The following is a 23,797-nucleotide window of genomic DNA, read 5'->3' on the forward strand; positions in this document are numbered from 1 at the left end:
TTTTGTTTAAATTGAGAATTTAAATGTGTTTGAGAGATGTGAGAGATGTGCAAATAGAGTAACAAAAACTATCTTAAATTTGCTTTGTTTAGCTTAACAAATACTTAACAAATACAAAAAACAATATTTTTTGTGATGTAGGATGCCCTATTCATTGAACTCATTGAGCATTCTTTTGGAGAGCTATCATGGCAAGTGTTGGATCAGTTTTTCAGAGAATAAATATTTGGATTGTATGTTGCAACCTATAGCTGGCAGCAAAGCTTGTTCTTGAAAGAACTTATGAAAGAAAGAAATTATGTTTTTAACAGGTTCTATGTCACATTGAAAAATGGGTGCTTGCTGTGTTTTTTTATAGGGCCGCAGAGTTATTCATTTTCAAATTCTAGTGATAAAACACACTTAACTTCTTATTTCATAAAAAAATAGTATAATAGTTATGGTTCAGTTCTTTCATAAAAGAAAAACAAACAAGTGATCACATAGCCCCATTCATTTTCAATAAAAATATCAAATGTATAAATATACTGAGAAAATTCTTGTAGACTTCATTAGAAACTCTGCAGCTAGGAAGGTGATACATAAAGGTTGAACTTGATGGATGTGCCTAACTTACTTACTATGTTACTAGCTGAGTTTTTTTTATGTGATTTTGCTTTTTTTTCTTTTAAAAACTCTGACTATTCAAAATGTCACAAAATAGTGACTATTGAAAGAATATTGAATTCTTTCTTAAATTGAGAAAAAAACTCAAGCTCAAATTTTGATACATCTTTCCCAAAGTTAACACAACTCACTAATACGCGTAATAGTGATATAAGAATAGCCTTTTATAGCCACAGATTTAACACAAGATATATTGTTGTGTAAAGCGTTTTTTTTCTTGACCAAAAATTATATAAAATGTAATGGTCTGATTTTTCAACAGACACGTGGAAATGTGCATAATATAATATTTAATGATAATAGCTAGGCTGGTATAGGTTTGTGAGTGACGTACACTGAAATACGGCACGGATGTGTAGAATGATTTAGTGGTTTAGTGGACATGCTAAATTTATAATACATTTAAAGCAGAGAGAGATTTCTAGGTTTAATAATTCTTAGGAATGATTGACTTTTGCAATGTGACCTATATAGTTATCTTATGGAAAATGATCATTTGTTATATGAGTTTTCACCCCCTTACATGGGATACCATAACCAAGGCAGAGTAGCAATACTGAAACAGTACTCCAAGCTCGTCTGTTTTTTTAAAAAACGATGTACCGGTCCAGTGTAGCAGGTAAGGGACTAGAATCACTGCTCTGTTAATTTTACCCTCCCTTTTCCATTTGTGTCAATAATCATGAAACACACATTTCAGTTGGATACATTCTTTAGTTGTGGACTTCATTATACAAATACAGCAAATCTTGGAAACTGTGCGTTGGTCCATTGTTTTTAACAGATTTTATTTTTCTAAATCAACTATTATGAAAATGTATTGTTTGACTTTAATGCAAAGTATCTGCAGGATAAAGACATTAAAAGCACAATTGAAATTAATCATTCATGATGCTTTTCCTTGGAGGGGTTAAGGCAGAGCTAATATTTTAATTGAGAAGTGCCCTCCTGCCAAATGGAGGCACGATTTATTAACCCATTGGTCACCTGAGGCCCGGGTGGGAAACCCTGCCAATAATTAATTTGTAGTCCCAATAGGTAAAGGAAGCACTTGGTTTAAATGAACCTGAGTAACTTAGTTTACATGTTGTGTAAACCATAATATTATCTTTACAAGTATAACTGCAAATGTGGTTTGTAGTACAAAACACTAGAAATGTCAGCACTGCTGGTCCAGATCAAATGTCTGTCACAAGTATCCTTACATAGACTGTGTTAAACATGGCAGGTAAAATTCATAATCCATATGTTGACAAGGAATTAAATACATTTGTCGTGCAGTGAACAAAACCTCAAGCCTCAAAGATTATTCTGAACTCTGTTTACTAATTAAAAATGAAACCTGGTCTGCTTTCAAAAAGACAAGAGGACTTATTTATCAACATTGGGCAAATCTACACTTGTGCAGTAACCTATAACAATCAATCAGTGCTTATTTTTTTACAACCAGCTGCAGGTAGAATAACAAAATCAAAATCTGATAAGTTGCCATGGTTTAATGCCCAAGTATGAATTTGCCCAGGGTTAATAAATTAACTAGTAACTGTGTTGGCAGTTGGATGTTAAGATAGCAGGTGGTCAGGTCAATCGTTGAAGCAGAAACTGCAGGGTAAGTGCCACACTGAGAGCCACGATGACATATTTTATACTGTAATTTGTTAATTGGAAGAATGCCGCCTAAAAGACAAGGGAAGAAACAATTAAAAAAGCTTGATTATATTAACCAGTGAAAAATGCCCCCCATTTCAGTTTGTATCAACTCCCAAAAAAACCATGCCCAATTAACACTGAAACACGCCCTTGCTTAAGATGGTTGTAATGGAGGCTTCAGGAAAAGCACTAGGTACACCAGCATTTTATGCCAAATGCACTATGGCCCGCAAGCATTTCATGACGCACTGTGACTTCCAAGTATTTTATTAACGTTCGGATCTCTATTTTTTCACAAATCTGTTTTTCTAAAACTCTCTAAACTCTAAAATTCAGAGATTTATTAAGTGTAAGACAATGAAAACCTCTAATACATAACTGCGTCAAGTAAAAGCTGTCGAGGTCCCATAGAAGGCAATGGAAGCTCCACTGATACTATGGACCTTTTTTTTTAGCCTTTCCACCTTTTAGTGTTTTTCAGATTTTTTTTCACTATTAATTGTTTAGAGGTTTTCATATTTTTTATAGAATCATTCAGTGTTTTTTTGTTCTTTTAACATTCTGATCTTTTAATAACTTTTATGGCATTCATGGTATTAGAGAAATAGAGTTTAATTGTGTTTTCAAAAAGCTCTAATACCACTAACATTTGTTGTTTATAAAAGGACCTATAAGCATTTCATGACAATAGCAGGCATACATAAATTTGTATTTTGGCCCCAACTATTAGCCTTTACCTTTCTTTTTTGTTGCCAGAAATTCTACCCCCTTGGTCCATTGATTTCTTTCTTATCATTTTTACATCACTTACCCAACCTCCTCTGTCTGATATCCATTGTGCAACACAGCTCTCCATAACATATGTCATCATCCACTGATTTATTATTCTGAAAAATCCTCGCTGCCCATTCCTGACAACATAAACTGCCATTCGATATCCAAAACCAAGCAGTGACAAAATACGGCCCCAGTTTATTCCATTCTCAAACAGACTGCAAAATAGATAAGGTCACATATTAACATGGCTGCAGTCATATTCAAAGGTTGCCAGAGTTAATTCATAAGGAAAATTGCTTGTCCTATGCAGAAATTACAATTATTTTTATAAATTGATGATTATACTCTTTAGGTTAGTGAAATATGAATAATAGGCTTAATGTACCTGAAAGTGTGGTCCTTTAGGGAACATTAGAAAGTAGAAACAAAAAAAAAAATTTTAGGCAGAAAAGCAAAATAAAGCAATTCCATATTGTAATATTGCCATGAGGAACTTCAAATTGTACTTGCATACAGAGTATTACACAGTCCCTTACCTACTGTTTAAGTGTCATATTGTATTCTTTAAGTTAATTGAAAAAAATAAAATTATTTCTAAATAATTATTTTTTATAATATGCCTTTATGACATATTATCCATGACATCATTTTCCCTTACAAAATGGACCTACACTTATACCTGGCTCATGTGCAAAACAACTGGCCTGAGTGATGGAAAGTGTAGAAAACGTATCACTTTGGTTAAGTTTCTGATGATGTGCACAGGGTCTAGACAACAGTGTTAAACAGTGGGCTAATTCCCCTAGGAAGTCTTAGCTGGGGAATAATTAGCAGGGTAGATCTGCTAGCTGATATGGTGTTTCCCAGAGAAAAACTAAGAGAGGGATCTGCGTTGCATGTGGAACAGCGTGGAATGTTTTTCCTAATGAAAAGAGGTACAGCCTCTTTGGAGCTATATTTTTTATATTTGGCAGCAAATTGTGTTAATATATGTGTTAATATAGGGAAACTACAATGCGTATTAGTTAGAGCCCAAGTGTGGCAAGGGTTGTGTTTTATCTTGTTTATACGCCTATTTTCCAAATCTAGAAAACTGTACAATAAATGGAGTTTAACCTGCTAAAGAACGGTCTGTTCAACCTGCTCACAAGGCATATAACAATAAATATAACAATACTGTTAATGCCACTCACTTGTTTAATAAATCACCTCTACTGAAAATGGTTTATGATCAGTTACAAATCATCAGTTTATCAACTTTAACTCTTGTATCTACTTTAATGTCAGTTGTGTGTGTGCTTTGGAATTAGTGTGAAGACCCAATAGGAAAAATAATCAAAATGATGTGCATGATGTGTGTGGAAATAAGCAGAATTCCGTTATGCTGGGGAGTAATCTGTGTACTGACTAAACTTGCAAAATAAAAATGGAACATTTTCATGACAGGAAAATTTTTATCAAACCATTTACATTTATTTGAGCAGTCAATCTCTATTCTTGCTATGGGGTGTTAAAGCTTAGTAGTATTGGTACATTTTAACACATGGTTAAGATCAACTGTAAACTGTTTAACCCCAATGTGCAGACTGATTTTTCTCCTTTAAATATTGTTGATAACGCTTAATCTTTGTCTTCAAAATTGGCAGTTTGCTTACATCTACTGCAATGTTAAGCAAGGTGTGCTTTGTAAACACCAACTTTAAGGGTTCAGATACCTTTTTCTATACTAACAAAATGGAGTACTCATGTAAGTTATTTTAATATTGTGTTTAATTCAGTAACAAAGGGTTTGCACATTTTTCTTCTAATTGTATACAATTGATGAAAATAAATATTAATGGTTCTTTATGGTATGCTGAGTTCTAATAATTTAGAGTGCTGTAAAAAATGTGGGTTTTTAAGAAGAGAATCTGAAAGATTGTGACAAAGCATTCCAGAGACAGGCAGAAGAGTGCATATTCTTGACAGTGCAAATGGGATGAGATCATGAGAAGAAAGAGGCAAAATCAGAAGCTAAATGTAAGGTTCCTGAAGGAATGTATTTAAGATCAGAGCTTAGACTAAATGATTTAATTGTTAAGAGCATTGAATATTTTAAGTGCTAAGAGTGTGACTTTTATTAATAAATAAAATAAATTAAGGAATTTCCACAGGGTAGTTGTTAAAAACAGAGCGAAATGTCTGTAAATTGCAGCAGTCTGAGAATAGAAAGATAATATACATGTTATGATTGTTCTACAGTAAGATGTGGCCAGGTTATTTTGCATAGATGTAAACTGCAATATTTTGCAATCTGAATGTGTGACTAGATTACAGTCAATAATCCTTAGGCATGAAGAATGTGTTATTGAATGGTAATAATGCTGTTAATTGAGAGTGGAGTTTGAAGGACTGTGGCAAATACAATTAAATAAGTTGCACATCCTAATTGAGGGCTGCTATTAACACAGGATTTTCTTTGTGCCCAGCATCAATAAGCTCAGCACACTTGCACCAAAAGAATCAGGCACAGATGTCAATCATGTGCTGAGAACCACAATGGCAGGCTTCCATGCAGTTGCATCTGATTTGCAATGAAATGTGGAAACTGTTGCTGGAATTTTCCCAACTTGGTATTGTGCCAAATGCACTCTTAATTGCACTTTGCACCTGCAGATTTACATGTGACCTGTTCAGTTTGTTATATTTAGGTACAGCGACATCTACAGTCATATGAAAAGGTTTGGGAACCCCTCTCAGCCTGCATAATATTTTACTCCACTTTCAACAAAAAAGATAACAGTGGTATGTCTTTCATTTCTCAGGAACATCTGAGTACTTGGGTGTTTTCTGAACAAAGATTTTTAGTGAAGCCGTATTCAGTTGTATGAAATTAAATCAAATGTGAAAAACTGGCTGTGCAAAATTTGGATACCCTAGTAATTTTGCTAATTTGAGTGCATGTAACTGCTCAATACTGATTATTGGCAACACCAAATTGGTTGGATTAGCTCGTTAAGCCTTGAACTTCATAGGCAGGTGTGTCCAATCATGAGAAAAAAATAATTTAATACTTACTGTAAATTCCTTTTCCCTCATTCCCAATGGCAGCACTTACTACAGAGAGAGCTCCTCCTTAGGGTTGGAAACCACCGCCCAGCACAATAAAAAACTCCTCCCATTCCTCCCTATAAAAGCCCCTTCCACCAGACACCCTTCAGTGATTAATAAGCAATAACACACCTTTAAATAAAGGGAGGGATAAACGTGCTGCCTTCAGGACCGAGGGAAAAGAAATTTACGGTAAGTATCACCATAGCACTTACTACAGAGAGTTTATAAGCAGTAGTAACGGGAGGGTTAATCAGACACAACAACTAAGACTGCTCTTGCGATGGTTCAAGAAGGTTTTGAAGCTTAACCAGGACACTGTCCTATATGCAATGTAATTGCCTTTTTTATCCATCTGCATAGTGACATCTTTGATGCGGTCTTGCCTTTTTTAAACCAAACTTTCAAACTGCTGCGGAGCGCTGATCAAGAATAATTCAGGAGTCTGACACTGCTAACATCAATCTTTGGCTTTATTCAGACGCATATGAGGATTACATCCAGTAATATTTCTTATTCTTAGGGTCTGGATAGAAATCAGGCAAGGTATTCTCAAAATTGACATGAAAACTTGAGATACTTTAGGACTAAATGGGGGATCTGCTCTAAGAATAATTCTGTCTTGAAGAATTTGTATGTAAGGTTTCTTGCAGGACAAGGCCTGTCATGTTACACATGCATTGTTTGCCTTTTTCTTATGTGTGTCTCATCTCTCTTCCCTTAGCCTCCTCTCATCTCTTGTCTCCTCTCCTACTTCTCACTCTAGCTCATTCCAGCTTCAACCTGCATTCTGTTACATGCTCTGTTAGCTATTCACACTATGATTTTTTGACCTATCCATTGTTCATCGGTATTTGATCTACACAGTTTTAAATAAACTTCTTCATGATCTTCAAGGTGTCATTGGATCGAGTCACTGTCAGCCAATCTACCTAAGACTGCAGTTATAGACATCTCAACACAACCGTGAGTTAAGACGAGATCACATGGTAGTGCTTAGACTGGAGAGGCAGAACAGTCAAAAAATCTGTGAAAGGATCTTAAAAGATCAGCTAATATCTTTCAAAGGATCCTTACCAGCTTGCATGTGTAGTGAGATGCATATAGACACTGGATTATAGCAGAATATATGTGCAAGTCTGCATACTCCAGGCAGCAAGCAAACCTCAGCATAAGATTCATCAGTTTTCTGCACAGATTAATGAAGAAACTGTTCATGCAACTGTCATTTAATGTGCTCCTAGAATACACCATATTCATTCTGTCTGCAAGTGAATCTAAAATCTCTGTGCATTCAAAGTTAACTTGCACTGCCATTGCTAAGCTAGTCCCTCGCTCCCCCGCCCACTGGTTGCCTAGGAAACCATCTCCCTGAGGCAGAAGATTGATACATTTCTATGTAAACACACCTTGCTTGATTCTACCCTCTGCCTGACACAATGCACGAGCAAGACAATGTACAACCTGAAGAACCTAATACACAGCAAGAACCTGAACTTCTTACAGCTCAGGGGTCAGATCCTCAAAGCCACATAAAACAAAAACGTTTGACGAAGCCAACTTGGAAAGTTCAAGAGAACTATGAGGCTGACAAGGAGGAGCTGCTGAGAAACATCAGCCACTTATGGTCTAAGACTATTGAATGCATGTCAGCTCTGTCACAACCAACTCATGAGGTATTGCACCTAGAGGGCGCTGTTAAGCAATTGAATGCTGCTTATGAGAACTATCAAAGACTGTCTGACAAATATGCTGATCTCTTAAAGCGGTACAACACAGAAAATTCCTTACAAGAACTAAAGGAATTGAATGAACTCAATCTTGAAAGAGATGATTTAGTAATACAAACAAGGGCAAAAACAGATGTAAAAATCGCACATCTCTATGACTTCAGATCCCATCTCTCCACAACTTCTAAGCGCTCCACACGATCTTCCAAATCCTTAAGATCAACATCTTCTACTCTCAGTCAACAACTCATCAAAGCCCGAGCTGATGCCGAAGCTTCTAAAATCCAGGCAGCCTTCGTCCAAGAGAAAGCACAGAAGAAGGCAGAGATGGAAGCTGAGGCTGCGTGGAAAAACGCGCAGATGGAAGTTTTGGAGAAACAATGTGAGCACGCCAAAGACATGGCAAGATTAAGAGTCTTAGAACAAGCTGTAAGTGACAATGAAAGAGGCATCAGTAGCAATCACTCTGTTAAATCCTATGCATCAGTTTCATCACAGACCTCATCGAAACTCCATCACACTGACATAGCAGCCAAGGCATTTAACCAAGGTGTTCTCTTTCCATTTACTGCTCTTTCACAAGCGACAAGCGACGGTCGAAAAGACCGTCTACCTCAATATCACAGTAACCTGCCACCTACTAACCAACCCACTAATTTACAGCTACAAACCCACACACCCTTGGACTGTACCCCAGCTCCGGTGTTAAACGCCTTGGCACCCTCTTATGTTCCCAAGCCACTCAACACCAATGTACCTGCCACTACAATGAACTCTGTTCCGCCTGCAATCGAATACCCAAAGTCTGAAAACACAGACATGTCACAGTTTGCTAAGTATATCCTTCGCAGAGAACTCACCAGGATGGGCCTCACCATGTTTGATGACAAACCGGAAAATTACAGAGGCTGGAAATACACCTTTAAAGCCACTATCAGCGAGTTAGATATTACTCCTGCAGAGGAACTGGATCTACTCATCAGGTGGCTAGGTCCCCAGTCTACTGAACGCATCAAGAGACTTAAAACAGTTTACACTTCCAATCCTGCTACAGGTCTTGACGCTGCATGGGACAGACTTGAACGTAGTTTTGGCAGTTCTGAAGCCATCGAAGATGCCCTACTCAAAAGGTTGCAAGGTTTTCCGAGGATTACAGCTAAAGACAATCTAAAGCTTCAAGAACTCAGTGATCTTCTACTAGAGCTCCAACAAGCTAAAGCAGACACCCGCCTACCGGGGCTTAGTTACCTTGACACCCCTCGTGGCATCAACCCTATTGTCCTTAAGCTACCTTATGGCATCCAAGAAAAATGGGTTAGTCAGGGATCTACTTACAAGAAAAAGTACAGAGTTGCTTTTCCTCCCTTTTCCTATTTCTGTAACTTCATAAAAGAAATTGCGGATTCTAAGAACGACCCAAGTTTCTTCTACGGTGACTGCAATCCTCTCAGTCCACCATCTCCAGGACTTGCAAACACACGCACAACACACAGAGACCGCAGGGGCCCAGTATCAGTAAAAAAAGGACCGATGTTCAACCTGCTGCTGCTACAGTTCTTCAAGGGACTGGACAAAACAAGAAACTAGAGGATCCAAATCGTCAATGCCCCATACATAAAAAGCCACATCCACTTAATAAGTTCATCGGCTTCAGAAAGAAATCTCTACAAGAACGTAAGGAACTTTTAAAGGAATTTGGAGTTTGTTTCAGATGCTGTGCCTCCACAGAACACCTTGCAAAGGACTGTAAGGCCATCATTAAATGCAAGGATTGCGGGAGTGACAACCACGTACAAGCCCTTCATCTGTACCAAAACAGCACTACTCCACACTCAGCAAGTCGAACAAATAACTACCTCCACACTAGTGTCCTCAACCTACACTGAAGTCTGTGGAGAAGGACTTTGTGAGAAATCCTGCGCTAAGATATGCTTGGTTCATGTATACACAAAGGGCCAACCTGAAAAGGCCATAAGACTGTACACCATTCTGGATGATCAGAGTAACCGATCTCTCGCAAGTACAAGGTTCTTTGATCTCTTAGGCATCGCAGGAGATGCTCTACCTTATACCCTAGGTACTTGTGCAGGCATTACAGAAGTCTTGGGTAGAAGAGCCAGTGGCCTTGTAGTTACTCCTCTCAATAGCAACTTAGAAATACCCTTGCCTACTATCATGGAGTGTAATCAGATCCCAACCAACAAGGATGAGATTCCCACTCCTGAATCTGCCTTGCACCATGCTCACTTGAAAGACATAGCTGAACAAATACCAGCCTTCAATGAAAATGCTGATATCCTGTTGCTACTCGGGAGAGACATTCTAAGGGTGCACAAGGTGCGCCGTCAAATCAGTGGCCCACACGATGCACCTTACGCCAGCGTCTGGATCTAGGCTGGGTCATTATAGGCAACGTCTGTCTTAGCAATGCCGGGAAACCTCTCTCTGTTTCTTCCTTCAAAACACACATCCTGCCCAATGGACGTACCACTTGCTTTCCACGACAACAACATCACTATAGTGTGAAAGAAAGGCTGTGTAGCAACGGTACACAAGAGAGCATCATACTAGAGGATGGGAAAGCAATCATCTTTCGGGAAGACAACATTGGTAACACAGTGTTTGAGGTAACCACAAAAGACAATGAGTTAGCGGCCACAATGGAAGACAAAGAATTCTTGAGAACCATGAGTAAAGAGTTCTATCAAGATGATTCCAACAGCTGGGTGGCACCATTACCATTCCGCACTCCGAGGAAGAGAATGCCAAATAATAGACAACAGGCAGATTTGCGGTTATTCTCCTTAGAGCGCACCCTGAAGCAGAAACCGGAAATGAAGAAATATTTTGTTGAATTTATGCAGAAGGTGTTCGAGAGAGATCATGCTGAACCAGCACCCCCTCTTTCACATGGAGAAGAATGCTGGTACCTTCCATGTTTTTGTGTCTACCATCCTCGCAAGCCTGACCAGATTAGGGTGGTCTTTGACTCGTCAAGTGCTCGTCAAGAAGGTGTTTCTCTCAATGACAATCTTCTCTCTGGACCTAACCTGAACAACAACCTCCTAGGAGTCCTACTCCGCTTTATACAAGAGCCAGTAGCCATTATGGCCGACATTCAACAAATGTTCCATTGTTTCATAGTCCGTGAAGATGACAGAAACTTCCTCAGATTCCGTTGGTATCGCAACAATGAGGTCATTGACTATCGAATGAAGGTTCACGTTTTCGGGAATATCCCTTCCCCCGCAGTCGCCATTTATGGACTGAGAAAAACAGCCCAAGAGGGTGAACAAGAGTTTGGAACAGATGCACGTCAGTTTGTCAAAAGGAATTTCTACGTGGACGACGGTCTTAAGTCTCTACAAACGGAAGAAGAGGCCATTGACCTTCTCGCCAGGACTCAGAACATGCTCGCTACTGCCAATCTCAGACTACACAAAATCATCTCCAAGAGCAATGAGGTAATGGGAGCATTTCCCTTTGATGATCATGCTGTCAGTGCTAAGGAATTCCGACTAAAATCTGACCTTTCCCGCACACAACGCAGCCTTGGGTTGCTGTTGGATGTGAAACAAGACACGTTCACATTTCAAACATCAGCCTGCGAGAAGCCCTTCACAAAAAGAGGAGTACTATCTGCAGTGAACAGCATCTATGATCCCTTGGGATTCATAGCACCCTTTACCATTCAGGGTAAGATATTACTCAGACAACTCACTACAGAGAACACTGACTGGGATACCCCTTTATCCAAAGAAAAACAACAAAGGTGGGAATCCTGGAAGCAGTCCATCCAGGCGTTGCAACAGTTTAAGATACCACGCTCTTATATTCCTGCTTCCTTGAAGAATGATACCAAACTGGAGATCCATGTCTTTTCGGATGCATCCATGGAAGCCATAGCTGCAGTAGCTTATCTCCGAGTTGTACACTCCAACGGTGAAATAGATGCAGGATTCGTCATGGGCAAAACTAAGTTAACTCCAGCCACCCTTCTAACTCAAAAGATTGGGGTAGATACTATTCCACCTCAGGCTTTCGATTGTACCAGTGTTTACAAACAACAATGGAAACGGGTTCAACATCTTGCTAATGCATTTTGGAGCCGCTGGAAGATGAAGTACCTTAACAACCTTCAAAGTCGCAGAAAATGGCAAGTCAGTAAACCCAACCTGCAAGTTGGGGACGTTGTTCACCTCAAAGAAAAAGACGCTCATCGTAACAATTGGCCTATCGGTCTTATCACAAAGACTGTTCCAAGTAACGATGGCAAGGTGCGGAAAGCAGAAGTCAAAGTAATGAAAGAAGGTTCTGCAAGACACTACTTCAGACCCATATCAGAACTGGTACTTCTTCTGCCCAAACAGGAAGATAGACTCCCAACACCGACCTGATGCAAAGGGAGGTAAGAAGGATTGGTGCTGTTGCTGCCTTCCCCTCTGAAGTCCGGTGTCCACACTTGAAAAAGTACTTCTACAAGTATTGTAGTAATGTTTCCTGTTGCTCTTTGTCGTTTCTTCTGTTGCAGGTCTTCCAAGCAGAAAAAATATCTTATACCCGGACTTGAACTAAAGTTATTATTGTTATTAGAAATCATAGATTCCGACGGGGAGTGTCATGTTACACATGCATTGTTTGCCTTTTTCTTATGTGTGGTTCATCTCTCTTCCCTTAGCCTCCTCTCATCTCTTGTCTCCTCCCCTACTTCTCACTCTAGCTCATTCCAGCTTCAACCTGCATTCTGTTACATGCTCTGTTAGCTGTTCACACTATGATTTTTTGACCTATCCATTGTTCATCGGTATTTGATCTACACAGTTTTAAATAAACTTCTTCATGATCTTCAAGGTGTCATTGGATCGAGTCACTGTCAGCCAATCTACCTAAGACTGCAGTTATAGACATCTCAACACAACCGTGAGTTAAGACGAGATCACATTGTAGTGCTTAGACTGGAGAGGCAGAACAAGGCCTGTATTTCACTTACTCTTCTTGCAGAGCAAATGACTACTAGCAACACAATTTTAATTGTCAGATGTAATAGGGAGGCTTCCTCTAATGGTTCAAAGGGTGCCCTTTTGTAAATTCTTAAAGGAGAATTCAACCCATTTGTAAAAAACCGAGTACCCCCCACCCCAGGTAGACCCCCCCTCCCTCCAGGCTAACTGACCCCCGGGAAAATGCCCCATACTTTATACTTACCCCTCATTGCAGATTCTGCCAGCGGAGTTCCACGCATCCATCTTCCGGGTCCTCAGTAAGCTGACTGGGAGATCGGCAATTTCCGTGTAATTCAGCGCATGCGCAGTTGTCGCAAACCGGCAAACTGCTCCAACTCCGCATGCACAGAAATACTGATCTCCCAGTCAGCTTACCGAGGACCCGGAAGATGGACGCATGGAACTTCGCTGGCAGATTCTACGCCGAGGGGTAAGTATTAAGTATGGGGCATTTCCCTGGGGGGTCAGTTAGCCTGGGGGAGGAGGGAGGGAGGTCGGTCTATCTGGGGTGGGGGTGCTCGGTTTTTTTACAAATGGGTTGAATTCTCCTTTAAGGACCATATCCAAATCCCACAATGGAGTCAATTGAAATGCACCCTGTAGATGCATCAATACATAGTTAGTCTGTGTAAAGAAGATATACTTTTGGGCCTATGTAATGACAATAACAAATATTAATGGTGTTATGATACTCAGAATAATATGCTGAGGGCCCAAAAGATAGCAGCATAATAATGGTGGTTTTAGTATGCTGTACGGAACAGTAGCATGATAGTAGTGTTCAACATTGATATAACCATATTAATATAGTAGCAAGGTAGCATATGATGATATATCAAATCATAGTAATAGCTAAAGTTGTACCATAAATAACATTTTTTTTTAATCTTACAATAATAAAATGTAATAATAAGTGATAGCAAGATAAGGGATATATACAACATCGAACCATGAGCTGCAAAAGTACACACAGTATAATCTACATTCTACATTATTATTGTTTTAGTGTGTTAGCAGTCAGTCCCCAGTAACAGCCAGTACCCAGTAACAGCAAGTACAGGTTATGGAGACATATATAGTATTATATACCAACGATTTCACTTAAAAATAAATAATTTCAGTATTGCTAGTAATATCCATAAATATACAGATAAGTTGTAATAATGCTCAAGCATTCAATTGGTAGAATATACCACTGAGAAATATATTATGGAAATGATAAGATGCAATTTATATTCACTGTAGTTGATTTAATTATCTGTAAATGAAATGGTAGTTGCATAAAAATGCTTGACTGAAGTAAGATTGAAAATAAATACTACGACAGGACATATCTGTGCTGCAAAAAAAATTGTTTTTTAATACAACTGTTGAAATTAATAAAATTTATATGGAACATGAATAACACATGGTGATTAACAATTATGTAAAATGGCAGCATTGCAGTACTAGAAGCTGTAGCAGCCATATTTTCCTAAATAGCAAGCTATTAAAGAACCAAAAAGATATACTCATCTGAACAAATGCGTCCACATTATTATCATAAATAGCTGCAACAATAAAATACATGAATTCCCATAGTACCCCTACGCGAAGAAGCTGCATCTGCTACAAGTTGCATACGTATTTGCAAGAATGACCTGCATGATAACATTATTATTCTGAGCAGTTGCCGCCTAGTAATATGGACAAACTGTAGGAGATATATATTATAACTGTAGTAGTTAACTGCATAGGTGCATGTGTATACAGAGTTGGTGGAACAAAATGACCAGGAAGGCAGCAGTGTCTATATTAAAGAAAGTAATGGGCTTGTTACGCTTCTGTAAACTAGCAGCAATAGCCACAGATATCTTTAATATCTTAAGTCTTTAATATCTTTAATATAATAGTGCTAATTTGCTGAGAAAACTGCTTTACAACAATAGCTAACTTCAGGGATGCACACACATAAATATATAGTGTAATCTTTCACAGATAACTGTAAAAGTTATCCAAATGTTACTGAGTAACTATAACATAGTAGTAATACCTGCAGAAGTAAAAACAGTATCAGCATATTTGTACATTTACAATGCTGATGAGTTTACAAAGTGCATAGAATATCACTGAACAACTGCACCTTAGTGGTAATGAGACTGAAAACAGTATCATTATACCGAGTAACTGGGCTAAATTCCTGAATAATTGCAATATAGTAGAATCTGTAAATTGTAAAACTGTGCACATAAATACTGCCTGTGATATTACCCAGCATATTACCAAGTGACTGCCACATAGTAGCAATCATTAAATGCACAGATGAACCATGTCATTAGCCTGTGACTATACCATTGTACAGAATATGGACTGCAACACAGTAGCAGTACTACAGCAATAGCAATACAACTGCTGACAGTATTGATATACTGAATAACTGCACAAGTGCACAAACAATCATCTTAAGGGTAGATTCATTTGTAAAAAGTTTGTCTTATTCATCACTCTGGAATACCAGGCTCAAACTACATCCAGAGATGCAGTCTTTTATGTGCACAACACATGGATCATTATGGTGCAGGGGTACTAACCAGAGCAGAGCTGATTATGGAAAGCAGGAGTTGTGTGTCTGCAGGGTGAAAACAGACTCCATGGAAACATTAAGATAACCCCTGCATTAATCGGACTGATGAATCTCAGTGCAGGATGGGATCTGTAGTCCTGTCACAATCCCCACATGTAGATTTGTGAGCCAGGGGCTTTCAGGATAAGCTCCACCTGCTACTGAGCAAAGCTTCGGTATAGAAGCAAAGTACGATATGTAATTCATTGGAAGAGGAAGATATGTGTCTAAACCTACAAGACCTGTAAAATTATATATTAATACCAAGTTGCTGCCTAAATGCATACAGTGTGCAGCAGCAGAAATGCATATAGTATTATAATGGAGCAGCTGCAACATAGATGAAGTACTGAGGCAGTATTATAATGCTAATTAGAAGTGCTTCCATGTCACGCCTCTGTGTTAGTCTTGCCAATAAAATAAGACAGACTACGAGACATAATATGCGGATACTAACTTACACCGTAAGGCAGCCAAGGCACTTGTGCAAATTAAGCAATAGCATTGGCTTGATCAACAGGAGTATAGCAGTCCTGCCTTAATTACCTTGCATCCAGCAATTTGTTTTAGCCACTTGTGCAAATGAAACAATAGCATTTGCTTTATCAACTGGAGTATAGCCTTTAATTACTTTGCATCCAGCAAGGTGTTTTAGCCACAGAAATATTGTAAGCTGCAGGGGAATATAATAAAATATTATGAGCCTGTTAATTAGTTTGAACAAGGCTCCTCTTCTTAGGGTAGGACTACATGGACATTTTTGGCACGATCCGACACACTGCAACAAAACGCCGGCGGCAAATCGCATGCGGCAGAAATAAGGTAAGTAATGGAAAGTGTTGCAACGTTGATCCGACGTGACACGACTGTTGGATGCAGACGCAGCGTGCATCGTCTGCATCCGACAGTCGTGTCGCGTTGGATCAACGATGCGATACCATCCGACAATGAATTCACTTACCTTATTTTCGTCGCATGAGATTTGACGCATGCGTTTTGTTGGAGCGCGTCGGATCATGCAAAAAACGTCCACGTAGTCCTACCCTTAAGGTGGCCATAGACTCAAAGATCCGCTCATTTGGCGACATCGCCAAACGAGCGGATCTTTCCCCGATATGCCACTAACGGCATGGCTATATCGGGGGTAATTCGAACGTTCGGACATATGGCCGAACAACCGAATTACGATGCGCCATGGGGCTCCGATGGGTCGGTCGGTTAAAAATCAAACCTTCCCGATCGATATCGTGGCCAGATAACGATCGGGAAGACCCGTCGGAAGCCCCCATACACGGGCAGATAAACTGCCAGATTTATCTGCCCGTGTATGGCCACCTTTAGACATCTCTTTTAAGTGCAGGATATAGAGAAAACAGTCTTGCAGATTAAAGGATCCATTCAACAGGCCCAATGTTTTAACTTCAGATGAGGCCTGTGCATGTAGCTGATTTAGCATTGCTCAACATATATGTTTGCAATCAAATCAATTTTGTTTCAAAGAGTATCCAGAAAGAGCAAACATGATTGTGGAACAAAACCACCACATTATCATTAACGGCACAACCATCTGGATGGCACCCTGTAACCTCCAGAGCAACCAGCAACTCTCAAACGATCTGAAAACAATGATAGTTCAGTATCCTGGTTTAGGGGAAGGCTACAAAAAGCTATCTCAGAGGATTAAACTGTCAGTTTCAACTGTAAGGAATGTAATTAGGAAATGGAAGGCCACAGGCACAGTTGCTGTAAAACCAGGTCTGGCATGCCAAGAAAAATACAGGAACGGCATATGCGGAGGATTGTGAGAATGGTTACAGACAACCCAAAGATCACCTCCAAAGACCTGCAAGAACATCTTGCTGCAGATGTATCTGTACATCGTTCTACAATTCAGTGCAATTTGCACAAAGAACATCTGTATGGCAGGGTGATGAGAAAGAAGCCCTTTCTGCACTCACGCAAACACAAACAGAGTCGCTTGTTGTATGCAAAAGCTCATTTAGACAAGCCACAGTCATTTTGAAACAACGTGCTTTGGACTGATGAGAGACAGTTATTTGGTCATAACAAAAAGTGCTTTGCATGGCAGAAGAACACTGCATTCCAAGAAAAACACCTGCAACCTACTGTCAAATTTGGTGGAGGTTCCATCATGCTGTGGGGCTATGTGGCTAGTTCAGGGACTGGGTGCTTTGTTAATTCGAGAATTCAACTCAATTTCAACAAATTCTTCAGGATAATGTTCAAGCATCAGTCACAACGTTGGGGGAAGGAAGTACAATATTCTGGAATGGCTGTCACAGTCTACTGACTTGAGTACCATCAAAAATCTATGGGTTGATTTGAAGCAGAATCTAGACACTCATCAAAGGCCATAGGAGGCATCTAGAGGCTGTTACATTTGCAAAAAGAGGCTCAACTAAGTACTGATGTAATATCTCTGTTGGGGTGCCCAAATTTATGCACCCGACTAATTTTGTTATAATGCATATTGCATATTTTCTGTTAATCCAATAAACTTTATGCCATTGCTGAAATACTAATGTTTCCATAAGGCATGTTATATATTAAAAGTAAGTTGCTACATTGAAAGCTCAGCCAATGATAAACAAAACTCCAAAAATTAAGAGGGGTTCCCAAACTTTTTCATATGACTGTAAAAAGGTGGTAAATGGGCCATTTGTGAATTCCTGGAGAACCTGGGGCAGATGGATTTCGAGTTTAGGTTTAAGAGTTTACCTTTTTCCTTGTTTGCTAGAGCAATGCGGTTTTTATCTTCTTCTAATTTTCCCAAAAATATCCTAACAATGTGTTAACTGTAAATTGCCATTATTACTCCATGGTCAAATCTTCTTTGAACAATCTTCTTAAAGGTGTTGTTCACCTTACAAACACTTTGGTCAGTTCAGTTGTTTTCAGATTGTTCACCACAGACTTTTTTCAATTGTTTTCCATCTTTTATTTTTTACCGGTTTCTAAAACCAACTGAACTGAAAAAAAACCCTATGAACACTATAATCTGGCATACACATTTATTTAAGATGAGCAATTATAGGAAGAGGCATTTCCTATCTAATTGAATTTTGCAGAAAACAAGACAGCATTTTACAAATGACAATAGGAACTACAATTGTACTGAAAGAGAGAGTAGCCCCTTTGTAATGTACATGCTTTATGACAGTTTTTAGATAGTTTTAGGCTAGGGGCACACGGCGCGATTTCGCCGCGATTCTGCGCTGGGCGAGTTGTCGCTGCGTTTTTTAAGCCGAAATAGCTTTGCTAACTTTGGCGCTGGCGTCAATGCAAATCGCGGCGAAATCGCTGCGCTAATTCACACGCGGCGATTCGTTTTCTATTGTCGTCCGAAGTTGCCTCGCTGGGCGTTTCCGGGCGACAGTAGAAAAAGAATCGCCGCGTGTGAATTAGCGCAGCGATTTCGCCAGCGCCAAAGTTAGCAAAGCTATTTCGGCTTAAAAAACGCAGCGACAACTCGCTTAGTGCAGAATCGCGGCGAAATCGCGCCGTGTGCCCCTACCCTAATAATGCTAGGAAGGCTTCACCTCAATAGTTTTTTTGAAGGACCAGGGTGTTAGTGACACTAAGCTGGATATTAATTAACACTTGGCTATAGCAAACAATTTGCAGTTAGATTTGAAGAGTTACCTACAAGTTAGAAAACAAAAGCAAAGATCTGATTGATTCCAATGGGCAACATCACTGGTAATGTTTGTCTATTATGATAATAAATACATGTATAACTGTCTATGCACATCCTATATTTACTTAACCCTTGGGTTGCTGACCTTCAGTCAGGCTAAATGGATGCTCTTAGCAGTTTAAAATGCAAATATCTCAGAACACAATGAAATCATAAAATAAAAAGGATTTTACGTTGCAAAAGTGCTCAGAAAAGCACACTAACATCCTATATATAAATTCATATTTTTGGGTTTAGCTCCCCATTAATATATGAAATCATGGTCACTAAATGAGCAGTTCAGTGTAAAAATAAAATTGGGTAAATAGATAGGCTGTGGGAAACAAAAATTCGTTCTAATATACTATAGTTCAAGGGTTAATAATGCAATCATTAAAGGCTGGAAGGAACGGATGTCCAATTAAGTTATATAGGATTGAAAAAAGACCAAAGTCCATCAAGTTTAACCCCTCAGCTCCCATACATACACACACACACTCAGACCGACTCCTCCATATATTGAAATAAACGAAATACAGTATACCAACGTCTATACTAATTGTAGATTTTAGTATCACAATAGCCTATGATATTATGTCTGTCCAAAAAATCATCCAAGCCCTTCTTTAAAGTATTAACAGAATCAGCCATCACAACATCATCTGGAACCCCATTTCAAAAACCTCACTGTGAAGAACCACCTACACTGCTTCAAAAATGAAAGTAATTATGTCTCGCAACTTTTTTTCAGAGAAAATAACCCCAAGCTTGACAGTCAATCTTCCATCCCTTTAAACAGTTTAGTTGCACATCTCTGCACACTCATTTAAGGACTGGAGCCCAAAACTGCACTGCATACTCCAGATGAGGCCTTACTAGGGACCTATAAAGGGGCACCTTATGTTTTTATCCCTTTAGTTAATGCCCTTTTTTAGGCAAGACAGTACTTTATTTTAGTGGCCACAGAATGACACTGCCAGGAATTCAACAACTTATCTACAAAAATTCCCAAATCTTTCTTAACCAAGAAAAACCCCAACACACTACCATTCAGTGCATAACTCACATTTATATTATTTCTACCACCTGCTCACCTTCTCATTAAAGGCAACTAAATTAGTCTGGCAAGATCTGTTGCGCATGTTGGCACAAACTCATAGTATTATGATCTGCAATGAAGTAAAGCATATTATCCCTTAATACCACTTTGAAAAGCTTTCCAATCATTGATGTCAGACTAACCAGCCAATAGTTTTGAGGAGGAGAACAGGATTCCTTTTTGAATAGCAACTCCACAGTAATTCACCATGCCAGACCTCATCTAATCCTGAAAATGAAGTATGGTTTGGCAATCACAGAGCTAAGCTCAAATAGAAAACATGAAGGGAACCAATTGAATCACAGAACTGTGCTGCTACTTTATTTTTTACTTTACTTTATTTTATTACACAAAATGTTTTGCATCACATGGACCCTTTCTCCCTGGAAAATATACAATCTTATAAAGAGCTAAGTACGTTTAGTACCCTGAGATGAGCCCCATACAGTCCTGGACCTTTGTTTATTTTTACATGTTCAAGTCTCTTTTGAATTTCCTCATGTGTGAACCATATGTCATCATTAGTTGTATTACTAGAATTGGGAATATTTAGGGTCACCCCTTTCTTAATTTTTTACTATTTTTAAAATGTAAAAACTAATTTTTACTCCTTGCTGCAATACCCTTTTTCCTTCTTAATTTAAGCTTGTCTGTTTCAGCTAACTTGAATGCCTTAAAAGCATGGTATGGGACTTCAGAATGCTTTGGACCTGGGGTTTTCTGGATAATGTATCTTTCCGTAATTTGGATCTTTACACCTTATGTCTGCTAGAAAATTATGTAAACAATAAATAAACTCAACAGGCTAATTTTGTTTCCAATTAGGGTTCATAATATCTTAGTTTATATCAAGTACAAGGTACTGTTTTATTACTACAGAAATAAGGGAAATTATTTTTAATGGTTTACTATCTCAAAAAATAAAAATGTAATATAAGCTTCATCATACTGAAATAAGAAACTTTCTAAACACAATCAATTAAATATTCTCAATTATTTCTGAAATACTCAAGTTTATCTTCACTATCCCACTAACAGCATCTGTTTCTCTTCATTCTGCCTTCTTGCATGAGTAATGTGTCAGATATTAATTGACAGTTAGATCCAATATATCTTATATGGGGGCTTCCTTTCCTATCAGATGAATTCAAGCTCACTCCAGTACAAACAAAATCTAACATAATAACTGCCTTTTGCACAAATCCTGCATGTAGAGAGACATGATGCTAGTGATTTTAATAGAGTGAGCTCTAATACATTTTCTAGGCAAAAGGAGCCCCCTATAAGATATATTGGATCTGTCAATTAATTTTTGACACCCAACTCCTGTATGAAGAGAGAATGAAGAGAAACAGATGCTGAGAGGGAAATAAACTTGATTATTTCAGAAATGGTACATCATTTTTATTGATTATATTTACCTCAGTGTGCTAAATGGCATATACAATTTTCATTTTCACGATAGTTCCCCTTTAAAAATTTTGGTTTAAGAGAGATAGGTGATTATAAGTAACTAAGAGAGAATACACGCATCGGAACGCCACATGTAGGAGGGAGAGAAAATCATTACCCGCTGTCCTGTAGAACCATTCCACTGTGGTTACGTGGGCAGCCGTATAGGAAAAAGATCAGAAACATACTTAAGGATCACAGGATCGGTCACAGGATATGTTTCATAAAGATATTTGGTTAAAATCCACGGTTATGGGGTCTTGTTAAAAGCATGTGACATATAAAAAAATCAAAAATAGGGCAGGGGAGTGCAAGGCTCGTCGCTTTTCATGACTGTGCTTGTCACTTCATCAGAAGCCAGCACGCCCCCTGCTGGCAGCATACTTATATAAACATTAAAACCAACAAGTGATATCAGTTAATAAAAAGGATCACAATCACGACAGCATTCATTAATTCATGAAATATAAGAGCATTTTATGAGTATAAATAGATAATTGATTGTAAATAGATAAATAGTTAAATATATAAGTAGCCTACAAGGATTAAGTAGTTCATTCAGCGTGTATATAATATCAAAAAGTAATAAGATATACTGTAAATACAATTACATAGTATAGCATGATGAAAAAGTAAAACTAAGTAGCAGACTGACATATATAATACGGATTATAAATTAAAAAAAAGTGAATTTATTGGCTCAAAACATGTGAGCAGACTATTATGTTTTGAGCCAATAAATTCACTTTTTGAAAATTATACATTTCGCTGTGTGCTGCAGCATATTGGACTTTGCATTGAATTTCTGATCAGTGGCCGGTTGGATCAAATACTGCTCAAGCACCTGATCCGAAAGGATTCGTCGCATGAGGTCAGAGCACTCCATTATTGTGTGGAATTTTGTATAAATTAGTAATGGATATGAAATGAGAACAAAAATATATATATATCCAAAAGAATAAAGAAGCCACATTTTTGAAAGAGGCAATCATAATATGTTCAGAATATAAAATATAAAATACATAGTGATTCATAAAGACGTTAATGTATTATTAAGACCAGTATAACAAAATATACATAAACTCATCAATACATAATTGGTTATCCCTTAAGAGTATATTGAATACAGCTAAGTTCCCATTCTCTAATAAGGCCCCTGGGTGTAACCATGTCTAGTGTAAAGGTCCAAGATCTTTTCTCAAGAGGGATTTTTCTATATCACCTTTCCTAATCCCTGGAACCACTCTATCTATGACTTGGAAAGAAACACAACTTTTACCGGCATGTTGTTCAATTTAATGTTTGGCAGCAGAGCTCTTATCCCCTCTAGATACACCATTCAAGTTCAGATATCTGTTTTCTGACTGGTCTGTTGGTTTTGCCAATGTATTGTATACCACAGACACAGGTGATCAAATATATTACATGTTTTGTACCACAATTAGCATAAAACCTGATCTTATGTCTACGGGGGTTGTTCCTAGCTGTGAATTTCTTCGAAGGTTTCATTAGGGCACAGGCATGGCAACATGTCCTACCACATCTGTAACAACCCTTGACACTAAGTCAATTAGATGGACCTACTGGCTTATGTTCCAAAAACAAACCTGGGGATAAAAATTAACCAATGCTTTTCCCCCTCTTGAAAACTAAACCATGTTGTGATGGTAACATAGTTCTCAAAACAGGATCCTACCTTAATACACTGAAATGTTTTCGCACTACCTTCTGTAAATAAGGAGTGTCTCTGGAGTATGTAGTAATAATACGAGGAAAATCAGAGTGGACTTCTGAACTCTCTGATGTAACATTATTGAACTGGTTGGAATATTTATTCTTATGAGAGTGTGTTTTGTTATTAGAACTAAGTTCACCCTGTAGAAGATCACAACATTTGGCACCCACCTCTCTGTCATATGCTCTTTTGAAGTCAACCTGGGCATAGCCCCTTTGTATAAAGCAGACCCACAGGGACATGGCTTGAGAGTTGAAAGAGTCCCATGTGGTACAGATTCTATGCAGTATCAAGAA

At 38.5% G+C, this 23,797-nt stretch overlaps 1 protein-coding gene across 1 annotated transcript in view; it reads right to left on the bottom strand.

Moving 5' to 3' along the window:
- Positions 1-665: 665 nt before the first annotated feature.
- Positions 666-23,797, bottom strand: part of bak1.S (BCL2 antagonist/killer 1 S homeolog) — a 74,908-nt gene continuing 51,776 nt past the window's right edge. Inside the window, 2 exon segments of the mRNA NM_001096118.1 lie at positions 666-2,343; positions 3,128-3,308. Of these exon segments, the coding sequence (NP_001089587.1) occupies positions 2,245-2,343; positions 3,128-3,308 (280 nt within the window). The 3' untranslated portion in view covers positions 666-2,244.

The sequence above is a fragment of the Xenopus laevis genome, chromosome 2S (assembly GCF_017654675.1).
Source record: "Xenopus laevis strain J_2021 chromosome 2S, Xenopus_laevis_v10.1, whole genome shotgun sequence".
NCBI classification, from domain to species: Eukaryota; Metazoa; Chordata; class Amphibia; order Anura; family Pipidae; genus Xenopus; species Xenopus laevis.